This window comes from Glycine soja, chromosome 8 (assembly GCF_004193775.1).
Source record: "Glycine soja cultivar W05 chromosome 8, ASM419377v2, whole genome shotgun sequence".
In the NCBI taxonomy this organism is placed as follows: domain Eukaryota; kingdom Viridiplantae; phylum Streptophyta; class Magnoliopsida; order Fabales; family Fabaceae; genus Glycine; species Glycine soja.
Genome location: NC_041009.1, coordinates 45,977,464 through 45,994,798, shown reverse-complemented (window position 1 = coordinate 45,994,798; position 17,335 = coordinate 45,977,464). Strand labels below are relative to the sequence as shown.

The following is a 17,335-nucleotide window of genomic DNA, read 5'->3' as shown; positions in this document are numbered from 1 at the left end:
ATGTAAAATATTGTAGGATAAATTATTATTTTGGTCAGAGAATATGTAAATGATAAAATTATAGTTCCTGAAATAATAAATTTTTTTTATTATGTATTTGAATTAGAAATGAAATTAATTAACTTTTTGATTTAGTATTTGAATTACAAATAACAAAGTAGACCAGCTGGATCTAGGCTACTCCCACAAGCGAAAATAATAATTACTTATTTATTGAAACTGAGAATGAGAGTAAATATTTATATATTTAGAACTTTTTGTGGGGATGAATTTATTCAACAAAAATTATTATTCTAAAAATTAAGATAATAACATTTTTTAGTTAAATTATAATTTTAAATAATATTTGCTGTAAGGTTATGATATTTAATGACAATGACACTGTGAAATATATATATATATATATATATATAAAGATAAAGGAGGAATTTTAAGAAGATAATAATTATACAAAATGTAAAAATAATAATAAGTTTGGGACATATTTCAAATGTTACATGAAACAGATAAATAAATTTATAGGTGAACGTACTTTTTAGTTTTACAGAATTTAAACTTGAGGATGTTTGTTTTATTTTTTAAAAAATATAATGTTCTCTAAAAACATTACTTTTTGGGAATGTGTTGTACTTATATATTTTACATAAAAATTATTCTTATTGAAAAGAAAAATTTTGAATTTTTTCGATTTAGGAAAAATGTTTCAATACAATAAAAAATAGTTACCTGTATAGTAAATAAAAAATTGTACTAGAATTAAATGTCAAAACTTTTGATTTTCATGCAATATATATAAATATTTTCAAAATATTTTATCTCCAATTAAACAGAATTTACCTATTCCTAAGATTCATGACTCATAAGATTCATGCATATGATTTCCATTAACTATAATGTCCAAACATAGAAATTTTTATTTCAACCAAATCCAATGCATAATTTCTTAAGGAAAAAACTGCATAATTTCACACTAATAAATTATACATATGTATTCACATTAGTTTAAAAATCCAATGCATAGTTGTTATAAAAAATCTCATTACTTTAAAATTAATTTTAATCATAATCAACTCTATATATTCACATTAATCTAAAATTACTCATAAAAAAACATTAATCTAAAATTAGTTTGAATCATATATCCAAACACACACATTAGTTAGCCGAAGTTAATCATTTAAAGAACTATTTCCCTTGCTAGTATCGTTTACGTGGTTAGAGTAGTTTTTGTAAAGGTACAATAATTGATTGTTTTTATTTCATTGATAAAAGAAGAAGTAGTAAAGCTGTAAAAACAACCAAGAAAATCAAGAACCAAAATTAACCACGACATACGTTGCGGCTAGACTTGTAGTTGTACCCATCAGCTTCATCATGTCTGACATAACAAATGGCAGTTGGCACATGTTCAATATATTAATATATATAATAATATTGGTGTTCCACCCGTGCATATGTTTGATTAAATAATTTTTATTTCAGTGTGTGTGTGTGATTAATATATTTTTTAACAGCTAGCTATCTTCACATTGACTCTAAAACTTGTCATATAGACATTTTAGTTTTAGTTCAATTAAGACTCCTCTTTAATGTTGTTATGAAATCTGGGTAAGAATTTTCATGCATGGAAGGGATGAAAAAACAAATTGTACTACCCACAAATATTTGTGGATATATATAAAACTCCATCATACACTTAAGTCATAAATATTTTTAATGGATATTCATTTTTTATAATACAGGTGTTTTTTTTTTTTTATCTACTCGTTAATGAGTGAGATAAAGATATCATAGTATATGTACTTATTGATATTCATTACTTGTGAAGTTATAAAAATATCATTATATATTATGTGTTTTCAATTTATTTATATTTATGTTTTTCTTTAAATTTATACTTTACCATATTGTAATTTTATTTATACTTTAGATTTATGTTTAAGAGATACTTAATTCATGTTTAATTATACTATATTAATGTTGTTTTTGCTCTTGATTTTAATTTCACTGGTTTTATTTGATGTTGAAAATTACTTTTTAAAAAAATAATTTATTTCTTACAAATTTGAAGTATCCATATGTATCTAAAAAGTTGTTTGATATTTTTCAAATGAATATCCAACGGATAACATACATGAATTTTCTCCCATAGGCCTTATGCATGCATGTTCAACTCTATCCATTATCATTCATATTCCTATGTGAAACGCTTAACTAACATGAATGAAGAAAATATCATCATTTCCATTAAACATGTTATTAAGTACATCGAGAAAATGGAATACAACGAAAATAAAAAGAAAAATGCATCATCATATCCCACCCCAGAATCACATAAGTTACAATACTTGTAAAAACCCGACTCGTCGTCACCTAGGTAAACCCTATAACCAGTCTCCAAGGGATCCTCAAACAAGAAGAGGTCCCACTGCTCACTCAATGGGGATGGATACTGTGACATGCTGATGAGTTCCTCAAAAAAATCGCATTATTATTATTATCACATATATAAATTATATTTAATAAAAAATGTTATTTTAATATAAAAACTAAAAACAATATTTTACTAAACTTAAATGAATTTTGATATCAGATTTTTCCTATAAATTATAATTAATAACAAATTTTTTAATATAAAAACTAAAAAAAATATTTTATTAAAATGATTATACATTTTCATTCAAAGTTTATATTTTGAACTTTTCAAGATACAAAATCATTTATTGAATTATTACGATAGATAAGTGGGGATAAATTCAACTTAGTTTCGCTAAAAAAAATAACTTGGCTTTAACATAATTACATGGGCAAAATGAGATTCTGAATTACCAACCGTATAAACGTGAAATCCTATAGCTTTTTATTCTATATACAACCGTATAAAATGAAATCTTTTACTTTATTAATGACTTTTGTTTTCTTCTTTAGAAAAACTTGAAAAAGATTAAAGTAACACTATTCTTTAAAGAAGGGATTTACTTTAGAAAATGAAATGAAAATTTATAGCCATTAATTAAGAAAATAATTATTGAAATTTATATAATTACATAACTCTTTTTAGTGTATATGTATTTAATTATAACTGTTGTTGATTTGAAAAAAATTTCAAGCTTAATAGCTAGTATTAAGTAAAATTACTTTTTGAACCGGCATGACAGTATATACACGTATTAATTTAACCTGCACCCTCATGAAAGCTATTGGTCTTGTTAGGTTTGGGTCTCTGTCTTGGTACATTAGGAGATGAGCCAAAGAATAAAATTCAAGGAAATGAAATTCAATATAATGTCTGACAATGGTGAACAACTAATTAATCATGGTACTAACTCCAAGTTACCAATCCCAATTTCTCAACAAATATCTTTCCAGGCTAAAGTGTTATTATGTAAAATATTGTAGGATAAATTATTAATTTAGTCAGAGAATATGAAAATGGTAACATTATAGTTCCTGATATAATAAACCTTTTGATTTAGTATTTCAATTAGAAATAACAAAGTAGACCAGCTGAATCTAGGCTACTCCCACAAGCGAAAATAACATTTTCACCAATGATGTTGTGTTTAGTCATTTTTGTTTCATCACACCAAAATTAACACTTGCAAATGAAGGGATAAGCTTTGATTATTTTATTTAGTCTGACAATAATTTATTACAACCAAAGCATTTATATAGTCTCTCATTGACTTGTAGGAAGCACTAGATTATTCTGGGGCCAGAAGGGATCATATTTCAGAAACTCAACCACTAGTGGATCATCATTTGTCAACACCAAACGCGCGTGATTTTCATCATCGACATGAATCCCAATATCCTGACAATAGCTACGCTCAGGCCGCGTACAGAACACAAGCTTATAGCCCGAAGTTAACAATTTCTCAATTTCAAACCAACCATTTTCTGCATTTGGGGGCGAACCAATTTTAACTGCGGGTCCTTCTGGTTGGCCATTAACGACGGTCCACTCAGAACGAAGGGGGACACAAGGCAGTATAACTGCAAAATTACCGAACGTAATGTTCAAAGGAAAGCCTTCGCGGATAACAGGAACTCGATATGGGGTTGAAATAATTGTTGCAATCCCCTTATCATACGGATCGGGAGATTGTACAACAGTGAGAGGGCATCTTTCTTTTCCAGTTGCGGCTACTCTTATTCCACCATATGATGACTCTATTACTGGCAACACATAATATTTCCCACCATTTTGAAGATCATTACCTTCCATGTCAACCACGACTTGAGCGGTGGCTGAAGGTAGGAGTGAGGTGTAGAAGGCAGAAAGTAGAAAGAGAATGAAAATGGTAGGGCTCTTCATTTCTTAGAATGCTATATGATTGAAGGCTTTTCTTTTTCTGATGCGTTAATAAGCTTCGTAGAGAGAATCTATTTATAGACGTGGTGGTCACAAAGTGATCGAGTTCTGGATAAACATGAAAAACAAGTATAAGACAGCTAAAGTGTTATTATGTAAAATATTGCAGGATAAATTATTATTTTGGTCAGAGAATATGTAAATGATAACATTATAGTTGCTGAAATAAAAAATATATATATTTAGTATTTGAATTAGAAATAACAAAGTAGACCAGCTGAATCTAGCTACTCTCACAAGCAAAAATAATAATTACTTATTTTTTGAATCCGAGAACGAGAGTGAATATTTATATATTTACAATTTTTTGCGCGGATGAATTTATTAAAAAAGTTTATTATTCTAAAAATTAAGATAATAACATTTTTTTAGTGACACCATGAAAGTAATATATATATATAGATAAAGATAAACGAGGAATTTTTAGAAGACAATGATAGTATAAAATGTAAAAATAATAGTAAGTTTGGAGTATATTATTATAAGTAGGTTTTCGATTTTCTTTACTTTCCATGTTAATCTCCTTCAGAAAAGTTAATTTCTTTTAAAAGATCTTAAGATTTCATCATTTTTAATCCAGAGGACATTATTTCAAAGCATAAAGGTGAATTCTCATAAATACAATCTAAATTTAACTACTAACCTTTTTGTCGGACAACATTTTTCAATTTATCCTTATCATATATTATATAAGTATTTTTTTTCTTCGATGGTATCAGCATCCATCTCCTTCCTTTTTCTTTGATGGCAACAATATCCATCTTTTCTTTCTTTACTTCGATGGCATCGATATCTTTCTTTTCTTTCTTTTTTATGATCACAATAGTCGTTTTTCCAATTTCAACAGTCATAATAGCCATTTTTTCAATTTTAATGGCCACAATAGTTGTTTGTTGGAGATGTGAAGGAAAATGATTCATACAGTTTCTACCAAGTAACTTATCAGTCGTGACACTTGGTTTTGAAGTTGTGTTATGTATCCCATGTTTCTTGCTTCATAATTTTGTGTTTGAAATGAATGCGTACATTCTTAGAAATTATTTGGAGCAATTTAACATTATGTAGTAAGACTTTTTCATACAACTTTGTGGTATCAAAGTCGTGGACTTCACTGAGGATAGGTAGGATTATAAGGGTTTCTAAAGATGGATGAAGACATAAAGGACCCGTTCACTCTTAAACTATTCCTCTATAGACCTAGAGCATAAAATAAAAAGCTAAAGTGTATGGAAATTTTTTAGATTAAACTCACGAATGACAACACTAGTAACTAAATTAGTTTATCTCCATCTCTGACCCAGTGTTATTAGCAAACAATAATAGCATTGTTTGGCAAACAGTTGATCATCATAAACATCCAAAATATGCCGATCTTAAAATCAAAATGATTCATTACAATATATTTTACACAGACATAGTTAAAACAAATTCTATGAACCACCAACACATATACAATATTTTTTAAGCCACATTTATATCAACATAGATGATTCTTTTGTTTTAAGACTAGAGAACTTCATGTTGTTTATATCAACTATGAAGATCACTTAAGATCCACATCCCCGAATCATGAATCATGAGTGATGCATGAATTAATTAAAAACATAATCTAACCTGCAATTTGCTTTAATAGGTACAACATTTAGGAGACATACCTAATTTGGGAAAATTGGGGCCCAACTTCTCGAGAACCACTACTTATACACTTCGACTAAGTAGTGAAAGCAAGATGACAATGGAGCGGTACCAGAAATGATGGAGCAGGCTGCGACGTCAACACAGAGGGCACGGGAGATGACGTAGTGGGCTGCTAAGGTATAGACAAGGCATTTTTGGGGATTAGTGAACGAGATTCAAAGCTAGCTAGGTTGCGACTAAATGAAGGATAATAATCACATGCTTAAATCACTAAACAAACAAAGACGATTTTTGGGTTTAAATAATCTTTGTATGGTAAGCAAAAATTTACAAATTTGTCATTGCCTACTATTCAAAAACAGGTATGTGAAAATGTTGTTGTTGTCTTCTTGTTTATTATAAAAATGTCACCGTCATATTTTCTAAAACGATTCTTTAAAGAATCATTTTAGAATCATCAACATAAATAACACATTTTTTTATGGTGATTACAATATCACAAAGTATAAATTCAAAGAAAAACATAAATATAAATAAATTAAAAATACATAAAATATATATATATATATATATATACTATAATATCTATATCCCACTCATTAACTCCGATAAAAAAAATACTTGTATCCATAAAAAAATAAATATCCATTTAAAATATCTATTGTTTATTATGTGTATGATAGATTTTATCACAAATATTTGTGGGTAATACAATTTTCTTATATATATATATATATATATATATATATATATATATATTATGTTTTCTATATTTATATAATATTGAAATAAAAATTATTTGTGATTCTATAATCAAACATATGTACGGGTAGAACACCAATATTATTACATTAATATATTACACACGTGCCAACTGTTGTGAGGCATGAAGCTGATGGGTACAACTACAAGTCTAGCCGCAAGGTCCAACAGTCATTGGTTGTTTTTACAGCTTTACTACTTGCTTCTTTTATCAATGAAATAAAAACAATCAATTATTGTACCTTTACAAAAACTCTAACCACGCAAACGATACTAGCAAGGGAAATGGTTCTTTAAATGAGTAACTTCGGCTAACTGATGTGTGTGTTTGGATATATGATTCAAACTAATTTTAGATTAATGTTTTTTATGAATAATTTTAGATTAATGTGAATATATAGAGTTGATTATGATTAAAATTAATTTTAAAGTAATGAGGTTTTTTATAACAACTATTAGACAAATGATTTTTTAAGAAAATATTTGAATGTTTTGAGAAAAAAATTATTTTGTGTGTAACTATTAAAATAGATTTTAATGTCCATGTATAAAAACTTCTATCAAACTATAAAAATATGAATGCTCTTTCTGAATATATAGGTTCTACAAAACAGGATACCGACAAAACAAAAAATTTCAATAGCCTCTTCAAGCTCTATCTTAACAAGTTCACACTTACAAATAGAGATTATAATTCAGCGCATAAACCATTTACAAATATTTAAATATTATCAACGGAACAAAAAATATTATTTGTATAATTTTAAAACAATTCTCGTAAAGCTTAACAAATTTATTTTATATGATAATTTATAATTGATTCATTGTTAGTAATACTCTACTGCTTATTAATATATCTTCTTTCTTTTTTAAACAGGATGTAAATTTTGATCCAAATTCAATTATATATATATATATATATATATATATATATATATATATTGCCAGCATGAAATTACACGTTTTTTAGATAAAGTACAACTCAACTTTGGCCCCCGATGTTGAATTGAGAACAGGGATTACTACCATGAACAATTGCATATCTCCATCAGAAATTATATTAAATATCCATTTTAATTTATTTTCTTGAATTTTAGTTTTTATATCTTGTATATTTATTAAGGACCGTGGCTAGAGTGACAAAGTGAATTTGGTGGTTTATGATGAACAATTAGATAGTTCTTAAATAATCTTTTGATTCTTATAAAATAAGTTTTTTACTCCTTAACTTAATTCATGTAATATATTTTAATTTTAGTCTATGTTGTTACGTAGTGTTTCCACGAAAATGCTAATGACATCATCATTGTGTCACATTATCAAATAATATTTGTAAAGATTAAAATAAAAAAAGACAATAACTAAAGTAAAAAAATGTCATATTTAAGTAAAAATATTAAACAAGTAACATTTAATTGATAACTAATTAATTATGATTGATGAGCAATATTAAACAACTAAAATTTGATAACTATTGGAAGACGGGCTATTGATAACTATAATTAATGACAGATAAAGTAATAATTGTTATAGAATTAAAGAAAAAAGACATTTTGATAATGAAATTCAGGGATACAAATATAAGATTTAAAAGATTGATGTAGTGATTTTCTAAATAACTAATTGGAGCTCCACACAAATAGACCTAAGGTGGCCTACAACCAGGATTAATATGAAAGTGTTAGGCAAACTAAACCTGAACATGAAATTAATGCAGATGGAAGCATTTTTCAAGTCAAATTGTCATAGTAATATGGTCTCTTAAAAGGAAACTAATGAATATAGTTATCATATGAAAAACAATTAATTTCCGTTTATTGTATAAATATAAAAAGATAAACATAACGTAATAAAAAAACCATTCAAACAAAAAGAAAAACCAATTTTTTTTTCAAGTTATCTACCAATAATCAATTTTTTCTTAGCGCTTAAATATCTTTTTGCAAAAATGTCACTTTTTTTCCTTTAGTTATTTACTTTATTATTTAATCCTTACAAACATATTCTATTTTATTTATATCCCTAAAAATATATTGTTCTTTTATTTTAGTCATTGATGACCTGACATTTTTTATATATCATCATTTGTTGTTGGAACCTTTTTTTTTTATAACATCACCGTTAGTCCCATTTTATTTTTTACTCTCATATAGTATATTTCTTGACGCATCATTCATATTGTCATACACATACATCAGTGCAGCAGTTTTCCATGTGTAGCTTCCAATTTGTGTCCGTCCATCAAATGAAAACCAACTTACCTCGACAGTGACTACACTAATGGCGAAGCGGCAGAACAAGAGGCAATGGCACGACAGAAACACGAACGGGGATGAAGAAGCCTGGAGGAGAAACAACCAAAGGTATGGGCTAGATACTATTGTGTCAGGGAGGGGGCAAATTTTCAAAAGCTTAATTTTTAAAAAAGGATGAAGATATTTTTGCCATTTAACATGCTGGGTGTACCAGCAGTTGAGCTGGTGCCCAAAGCAATAATACTCTTTGATGAACTCAAACAATAAAAAGAGCCCAATGTAGCATTCATGGCCCCCAATCATATTTGGTACAGAAAACATTAGACAAAACAATATACGAAGTTTTCACTATGATTTCTGTCAAATCCTTACATTTTACGTTTTCAACTTTTCAAATAGCCATGGTAAAAGTACATATGTATAATATATTAGTGTGAAATTATGCAGTTTTTTCCTTAAGAAATTATTCATTGTATTTGGTTGAAAGAAAATTTTCTATGTTTGGACATTATAGTTAATGGAAATCATGAATCTTATGAGTCATGAATCTTAGGAATATGTAAATTCTGTTTAATTGGAGATAAACATTTATGAAAATATTTATGTATGTTGTATGAAAATCAAAAGTTTTGACATTTAATTCTAGTAGAGTTTTTCCAATTTTTTTTATTTATACTATATAGGAAGCAATATTTTTATTGTATTGAAACATTTTTCCTAACTCAAAAAATTCAAAATTTCACCATTCAATAAGAATAATTTTATGAAAAATATATGAGTACAATACATTTCCCAAAAAATAATGTTTTTAGAGAACATTATATTTTTTAAGAAAAAAACAAACAACCTCAAGTTTAGATTCTGTACAACTAAAAAGTCTAAAAAGTTCACCTATAAATTTATTTATCTGTTTCATGTAGCATTTGAAATATGCTCCAAACTTATTATTATTTTTACATTTTGTACCATTATTATCTTCTAAATATTCTTCCTTTATAATATATATATATATATATATATATATATATATATATATATATATATATATATATATATATATCATAACCTTACATGGAATCATCGTCATTGAATATATATATATCATAACCTTACAGCAAATATAAATATTCAATCTCATTCTCAGTTTCAATCAATAAGTAATTATTATTTTTGCGTGTGGTGATAGGTTACATCCAGCTGGTGTACTTTGTTATTTCTAAGTCAAATACTAAATAATTTTTTTTTTATTATTTTAGGAAATATAATGTTACCATTTACATATTCTTGACAAAAATAATAATTTACCCTACAACTACAATATTTTACATAATAATACTTTAGCTATCTTATATTTGTTGGGAATTTGGCTTTTTGCTGTTTTTTATTGTACTATTCCCGTATTGTCTCTTTACAACGATATCATTTTAAAAATTATATTTTTAAAATGACATTATTTTAAATTAAAACTACATTATTTTAAAGGGATAATACAAAGATAAACACGAAATAACAACAAAAAGGACAGCAAAAGCTAGGTCCATTTTTCTCTCTCTCTTTCCCTGTTAATTAAATAATTTATTGAAGAAGAAAAAATCCAAGTCTTTGCATCTTTATCCGGCCAGAACTTGATTCCTTTGTGACCACCACGTCTATAAATAGATTCTCTCTATGAAGCTTTGATACTAATAACTATTCTATTCTACTGCTACAAGGAATTAAAGAAAGCTAATTGAGGTAATTGTTCTCCTTTTTTTATTCATTCCACTGCTTGATATACTTATATTAATTGTTCTAATAGACTTGGAAATGATTATAACAGAATGATGTTGTTTAACTAACTAGGAATGCTGTAGCTACTTAGTGCATGCTGAATTGCTATCAAGCTTATTCATGCATATGAAAAAGAAAAGCCTTCAATCATATAGCATTCTAAGAAATGAAGAGCCCTACCATTTTCATTCTCTTTCTACTTTCTGCCTTCTACACCTCACTCCTACCTTCAGCCACCGCTCAAGTCGTGCTTGACACGGAAGGTAATGCTCTTGAAAATGGTGGCACATATTAGGTGTTGCCAGTAGTGTCATCATATGGTGGAATAAGAGTAGCCGCAACTGGAAAAGAAAGACGCCCTCTCACTGTTGTACAATCTCCCAATCCGTTTGATAAGGGCATTGGAACAATTATTTCATCCCCATATCGATCCTATTTTATCGGCGAAAGCTTTCCTGTGAACATGACGTTCGGTAATTTTGCAGTTATACTGCCTTGTGTCCCCCTTCGTTCTGAGTGGACTGTCGTTAATGGCCAACCAGAAGGACCCGCAGTTAAAATTGGTGCGCCCCCAAATGGAGAAAATGGTTGGTTTGGAATTGAGAAAGTGTTAACTTCGGGCTATATAAGCTTGTGCTCTGTACGCAGCCTGAGCGTAGCACATGTCAGCATATTGGGATTCATGTCGATGATGAAAATCACGCGCGTTTGGTGTTGACAAATGATGATCCACTAGAGGTTAAGTTTGAGAAAGATAATCACTTCTGGCCCCAGAATAATCTAGTGCTTCCTAGAAGTGAGTGAGAGCTAGACAAGTGTGAGACTACATAAATGCTTTGGTTGTAATAAATTATTGTCAGACTAAATAAAATAATCAAAGCTTATCCCTTCATTTGCAAGTGTTTTTTTTTTTTAAAAAAATTGAGAGCAATGTTAATTTTGGTGTGACGAAACAAAAATGACTAAACACAACATCATTGGTGAAAAAGCCCTGGAAGTATCTCATGCGTTTACGGTGGGTCATGTCCTGGAATTGCCTCATCTTTGATTCTACATTTGTCAATCAACATATTCAAAGGTCCTTGAAAAACACACATTCTATAAACGTGAGAAAAATGATGGACGTGATAATCTGCTAGAGTTTGTCGCAAGGTGTCTAGGGTCCAACTATAGACAATGTTGCATGCGTGTCCATGAGGCTTTCTTGCTTCACAAAATTGTCCAATCATGGTGCCTTCTCCCCCCACAAAGTCATTTTTTTGCTTAGGTCTTGAACAATGATATAGAAGTCTCATTGAGCCAACTGTCTCGTCCATGCATGAGATCCTTCCCGTGCTTCTTCACTAATGATGGGTTTTTTTTTAGTCATCTTTGTCTCGTCACTAAAATTAACATCTTCCCTTATTGCGAACAAAGTTTCATCCATTGTCGCATTCTAATACTTAATAAGATGCATGCAAGGACACAACCAAGACTAGATGAAAAAATATATATTTAGTCATCTCATAACTTTGACATATCATAATTGTCATAACTTTGTGATATCAAGTTTAATAATAAAAAGTAAGTCTCATATAAGTTTATCGGCGTAGGCTATGGTGGACAAATATATTTTTTTATGTATCATACACAAAGAAAATTTTATTTAGTTGGGTCTTTGCATGCACAATATAAGGTAAGTATTGTATCAGAAGAATAACATGAATAACACTTTGATCGCAAGTTGATTCTGATGATGAGACAAAAATGACTGAAAATACCATCATTGGTGAAAAAGCCTCGAAAACCCCTCATGTGATTAAGGTGAGTTTCCATGTCCTGGAGCTATATCGTCTTTGACTCCACATTCGTTAATCTACATATTCATAGATTCTTGAAAAACACTCACATTCTATAAATGTGAGAAAAATGATGAACATCACAATCTACTAGGGTTTATCACAAGGTGTCTATGATCCAACTACATACAATGTTTTGTGTGCTTCATGCAGATGAAAGAGTTAATCCGGATGCATATTCAAGTTTCCGAAACATAATCCACAACCCATTGCAGCTCCTGAACCTCAATCACTACCAAGCGCCTGTTCCGGAATTGGTCGAAATGAACCACAACATAACTGTATTTTTAAACCCAGTGAGTTTAACAGCGAGTCCTCCTTCTGGCTGATCCTTCACAATCGTCCACTCCGGCGACAGGGCATGTTTCATTTCCGAATGCGACATATTCTATTCCGCCGCTGTTTATTATTATAGTTTACAAAACTTAGTATGTTCCTCCATTTTCAAGAGGGTTGCCATCAGCCCATCAGTGTCGACCAAATCACCAGCGGTGGCTGAAGGTAGGTAAGAGGTGAAGATGGCACTAAGTAGAAAGAGAGCGAACAAGGTACTGCTCTTCATTTCTTTGGCAGCTATGGAAGGCTTATATCTTATTCAGTTGTGTGAATAAGCAACGTTGGAAGCATCTATTTATAGACGTGTTGACCAGATATAAAGCAAGTTTTGGATCAATGATCTGTTTGTAGACCTAATTCAATCATAATAAGAATAATATGGGAACCTTTTTAAAAATGGTAAATAATTTACATATCCTATTAAAAATTATCAAGCTTCCGAAAGTTCATCTTCTCACATCTGCAGACCATTATTCTCACCTCTGCAAGTTGAGAATAATGAATTTAGAACATGTAAAGCTGCGAATTGAAGGCGAGATGGTCTGTAAAGGTAAAAACATTGGTCGATAAAAGACTTGACAACTATGATAATTTTTAAATAGATCATTGATTTTTTTTTCAATTGAATGAGAACAACAACTATCCATTAAATCCTACAATTCACATGACATAACAAAATCAAATCAAATAACTGCAACACAATATTTTTTTTTCATTTGCACCTCCATTTGCTCCATTTGTCTTTCCATTTGTGTTTGCATAGAATATAACACATTACTAATTCATTCTCGTATTGGATATCGATTCTTTAATTGTGATAAAAAAATTAAAATTATCTTAATTTTTAAGATAATAAATTAAATTATAAAGTGATGATATTTTGAATATGTATCATTATGAATTTTAAGTTGTAATCAACTAATTAAAGATGTCATTTTATATTTATTAAATAATTCAATAACTAATTTTATTAAATGATTATCATTCAATTAATAAAAAATATTAATTATTATTAACTTTTTATTCCTAACGAACTTTTCAGATTTAATTTAACTTGTCTTATATATGATTTTACCGAAAATTATAAATAATGATTTTTTTATCAGTTAATGATGAATTTTAAATTATACCAACCTTTAGATTAATCAAATAAACTATATTGTTCTTAATAAATAGAAATCAATTTAATTACCTCCCTAAATTTAGGGTGTGCTTGACAATAATCACGTTTTTTCCATGTGAGCGGTGATGGTCCCCAAAGATTGCATAGATGCCAAATGTAACTTGTAATGAGAGGCTGGAAGATGGATGCATGAGTAATTGGGAACAATCAAATCTACAACTATCATGTCCTCCAAATTTCTCAGTGGCTTGCTAATATGATGGATACACGATAATCACGTAACTGCGAATTTTGGAACGAAGCATAAGATGGGTACATTAAAAATTTATCTTATTGGGGACATTAAACATGTCTTTGGCATGCGAGGGGTGATGGTCCCCAAATATTTAAAATAGGTGCCAATAATAATAATAATAAGTGGTTCCAAATGTAATCTGTAATGTGAGGCCAGAAGATGGATACAACCAAACCTACAAATATGATGGTACCCAAATATTACAATCGCTTGCGAATAATAAGATAATACAAAATGGAGTCACGTGACTGCTAATTAATTAACAAGATGGGTACAAGCAAAAGTTTGAGTATTTAGTGATTAGGTTTAGTTTATATATATATATATATATATGAAGCCTTATTACCTGATTGGCCACACCTGGTTGATTTTGAGGAAATTCAACGACCCCATCGGTTTTAAAAACTAAAACTAGATTGTGCACGCTAAAAAAATTGTTACGCTCAAGAATGATATCGTTTTGAATCAATCGTAAAACCTCAATGGAATTATTGACAACCTACTTAAAAAACTTCAATATTTATCCAACATGTTAGACGTTGTTAGTTCATCTTCCATTAATTGTTAAATTGTATAATTTTGATTCACGTACATGTTAAGTTTTCATTAATATTTGATGGAAATATTCACAAAACACTCTACTACATAACATTTCTATTAAATATTAAATGTCAAGTTAATTAATAGATCAAAATTATACAACTAAAATTATTAAATCAAATTTTTTTAAAAAAAATTAAGAGGACTAAATTTATAAAATGACAACAATAAAATGACAAAAGTACAATTAATTATAATTCATTATATCTCCATCTTGACAAGTAAACTAAGCAAATAGTTTCCAAACTGGTACAAGTGACATTAAAGAGAAAAAGTTAGTTGATATTGAACTTTATTCAACAGTTGGAGAAAAAAATTAAGAGAAAAAACGTATGTATGAAAAATGATAAAAAAAAGAAGATATTTATAGAGTATTTAATATATAAAAATATTTATATAGCATTGCTCAGAAATTAAACTATTTGCAATGGAAGGAATGAGCTTTCTCTGGATACATCAGCTAGAAAAGGAAAGCAACAAACAGCAAAGAAAACAAACAGAACAGAAGAAGAAAAAGAAACTAAGAACTCCATGTAAGAGATGCAACCCATACATAATCTGGCATAAAAAGGAATAAGGTTTGATTGTTCTATTTAGTCTGGCAATTAAAAATTTATTTATTACAACCAAACCATTCATTTAGTCTTACACTTGTCTCTCACTCACTCACTGACAGAGAGCACATGATGTTTTTTAAGGGCCAGTGATGCCTCATCCGGTGCTGATGATCCAAATTTCTGAAACTGAACCCTTAATATATTCTCCTCAGACACCACCAAACGCCTGTTTCCATCATCATCGAAATGAATCCCAATATGCCCACATTTGCTTTCTTCGCCAGCTGGACAGAACAAAAGGGTATAGTCGTTATGGAAAGGGTTAGCTTTCTCAATTTTAAACTCACCAGGCACTGTGTTGTCGTACCCAGTGAGTTTAACCGCGGGTGATTCTGGTAAACCCTCCACAATGGTCCACTTAGAAGGAGTGGTGGCGCACCATGGCACAATACGGAACAGGATGCTGAAGAGTTGTCCTTCGCCGATGATAGGGATTCGTAACTGGGACGATAAGATTACTGGAAATCCCCTCCCGAAGAGAGTCTGCACAACAGTGAGAGGGCAAGTTTCGTTTCCAGTGGCGGCGAATTCTACTCCGCCGCCGGGTCGAAAAACGGACAAGATAAAGTATGTGCCAGGATTCTGAAGAATATCACCGTTGGTATCGACCACCGCGGTGGTTGAAGGTAGGTATGAGGTGGTGAAGGCACAAAGTAGAAAGAGAGCAGAGAAGATAGTATTCTTCATTTTTATGGGAGGCTATGGAACGCTTTATTTTTCTTGTTCTGTTTGAATGGATAAGCAACCTTGGAAGATCTATTTATAGATGTGCTGGTTAGTTTGGGATAAATGTGGAAAGAAATGAAAGGAGGTAGAATAAAACATAACGATATTACAACATCTACACCAGAGTTGTTTATGCGAGTCAATTAAAAATAAGACACAATATATTACTTAATCAATTTTTCATGGGAATATTTGGCATGTCCTATTTTACACAAGTTGCTTAACTGTTTTCTGGAGGAATGATAGTGACACTTTTTTTTTAATGATCAACTGAATATATATTGAAATATATAATGATATATTATTATAATATATAATAATAATAATAATATAAATTGCATTAATATAATTAACCATTGATAATTAACATAAAAAGAATGTTTTAGTAAAATTTATATTATTTTGTTTGTATTAATTATTATTCATTATCAATAAATTGTTGGTTCGAAAAATATTAAATTTAATATTTTTAAATAAGATCTTGAATTTAAACTTGATAGATAAAAAAATAAAAATTAGTTGAAGAAAAAACTTTACTGTAGATGATTAATAAAATCCTCTAATAAAAATTAATCACCAATAAAATTAACCAAAAATTCACACCAATATTATATATCCGAATAAAAAGTTACCGTGTAACTCAAGCCTTTGTCGGTTGATTTATTTATGTGTTGTTTCACATGTGATTTATACACACGGTTACTAATATTAGTTGCTTAAAAATAAAACATGTTAATTAATAAAAAAATTGTTGGAACATTTGACGTGACATTTCTAAATGGCTTCACTATTTTTTATCAATAAAAAAACACTTCGCAAGACTAAAATCAGCAAATAAAAGAACCAAAATACCAGGGATATTTCAACCCTTTTTGTCTACTAAAATATACTTTTATACACCTCCTCATACAAAGACTCATATCTTTTAACTTACCGTGCTCTTTGCATTACAGGTGCATGCATCTTCCCTTAAAAAGACTCCATTATATTTCAACTTTTT

At 29.3% G+C, this 17,335-nt stretch overlaps 2 protein-coding genes and 1 pseudogene across 2 annotated transcripts; 1 reads left to right on the top strand and 2 right to left on the bottom strand.

Annotated features, from left to right (window-relative positions):
* Positions 1-3,592: 3,592 nt before the first annotated feature.
* On the bottom strand, positions 3,593-6,282 carry LOC114423652 (trypsin inhibitor B-like). Its single transcript, XM_028390483.1, has 2 exons — positions 6,031-6,282; positions 3,593-4,423 (listed from the first exon to the last, which is right to left on the bottom strand). The coding sequence occupies exon 2, from the start codon at positions 4,316-4,318 to the stop codon at positions 3,680-3,682; it is 639 nt and encodes a 212-aa protein (XP_028246284.1). The 5' UTR covers positions 4,319-4,423; positions 6,031-6,282; the 3' UTR covers positions 3,593-3,679.
* A 4,617-nt stretch (positions 6,283-10,899) lies between these two features.
* On the top strand, positions 10,900-11,692 carry LOC114423653 (annotated as a pseudogene).
* A 3,728-nt stretch (positions 11,693-15,420) lies between these two features.
* LOC114423651 (kunitz-type trypsin inhibitor KTI1-like) lies at positions 15,421-16,357 on the bottom strand. The gene has a single exon (XM_028390481.1). The coding sequence runs from the start codon at positions 16,294-16,296 to the stop codon at positions 15,655-15,657; it is 642 nt and encodes a 213-aa protein (XP_028246282.1). The 5' UTR covers positions 16,297-16,357; the 3' UTR covers positions 15,421-15,654.
* Positions 16,358-17,335: the final 978 nt, after the last annotated feature.

Bases quoted from the DNA above. Each gene is read 5' to 3' on its own strand.
- LOC114423651 (XM_028390481.1), bottom strand. From the start codon at position 16,296: ATGAAGAATACTATCTTCTCTGCTCTCTTTCTACTTTGTGCCTTCACC.
- LOC114423652 (XM_028390483.1), bottom strand. From the start codon at position 4,318: ATGAAGAGCCCTACCATTTTCATTCTCTTTCTACTTTCTGCCTTCTAC.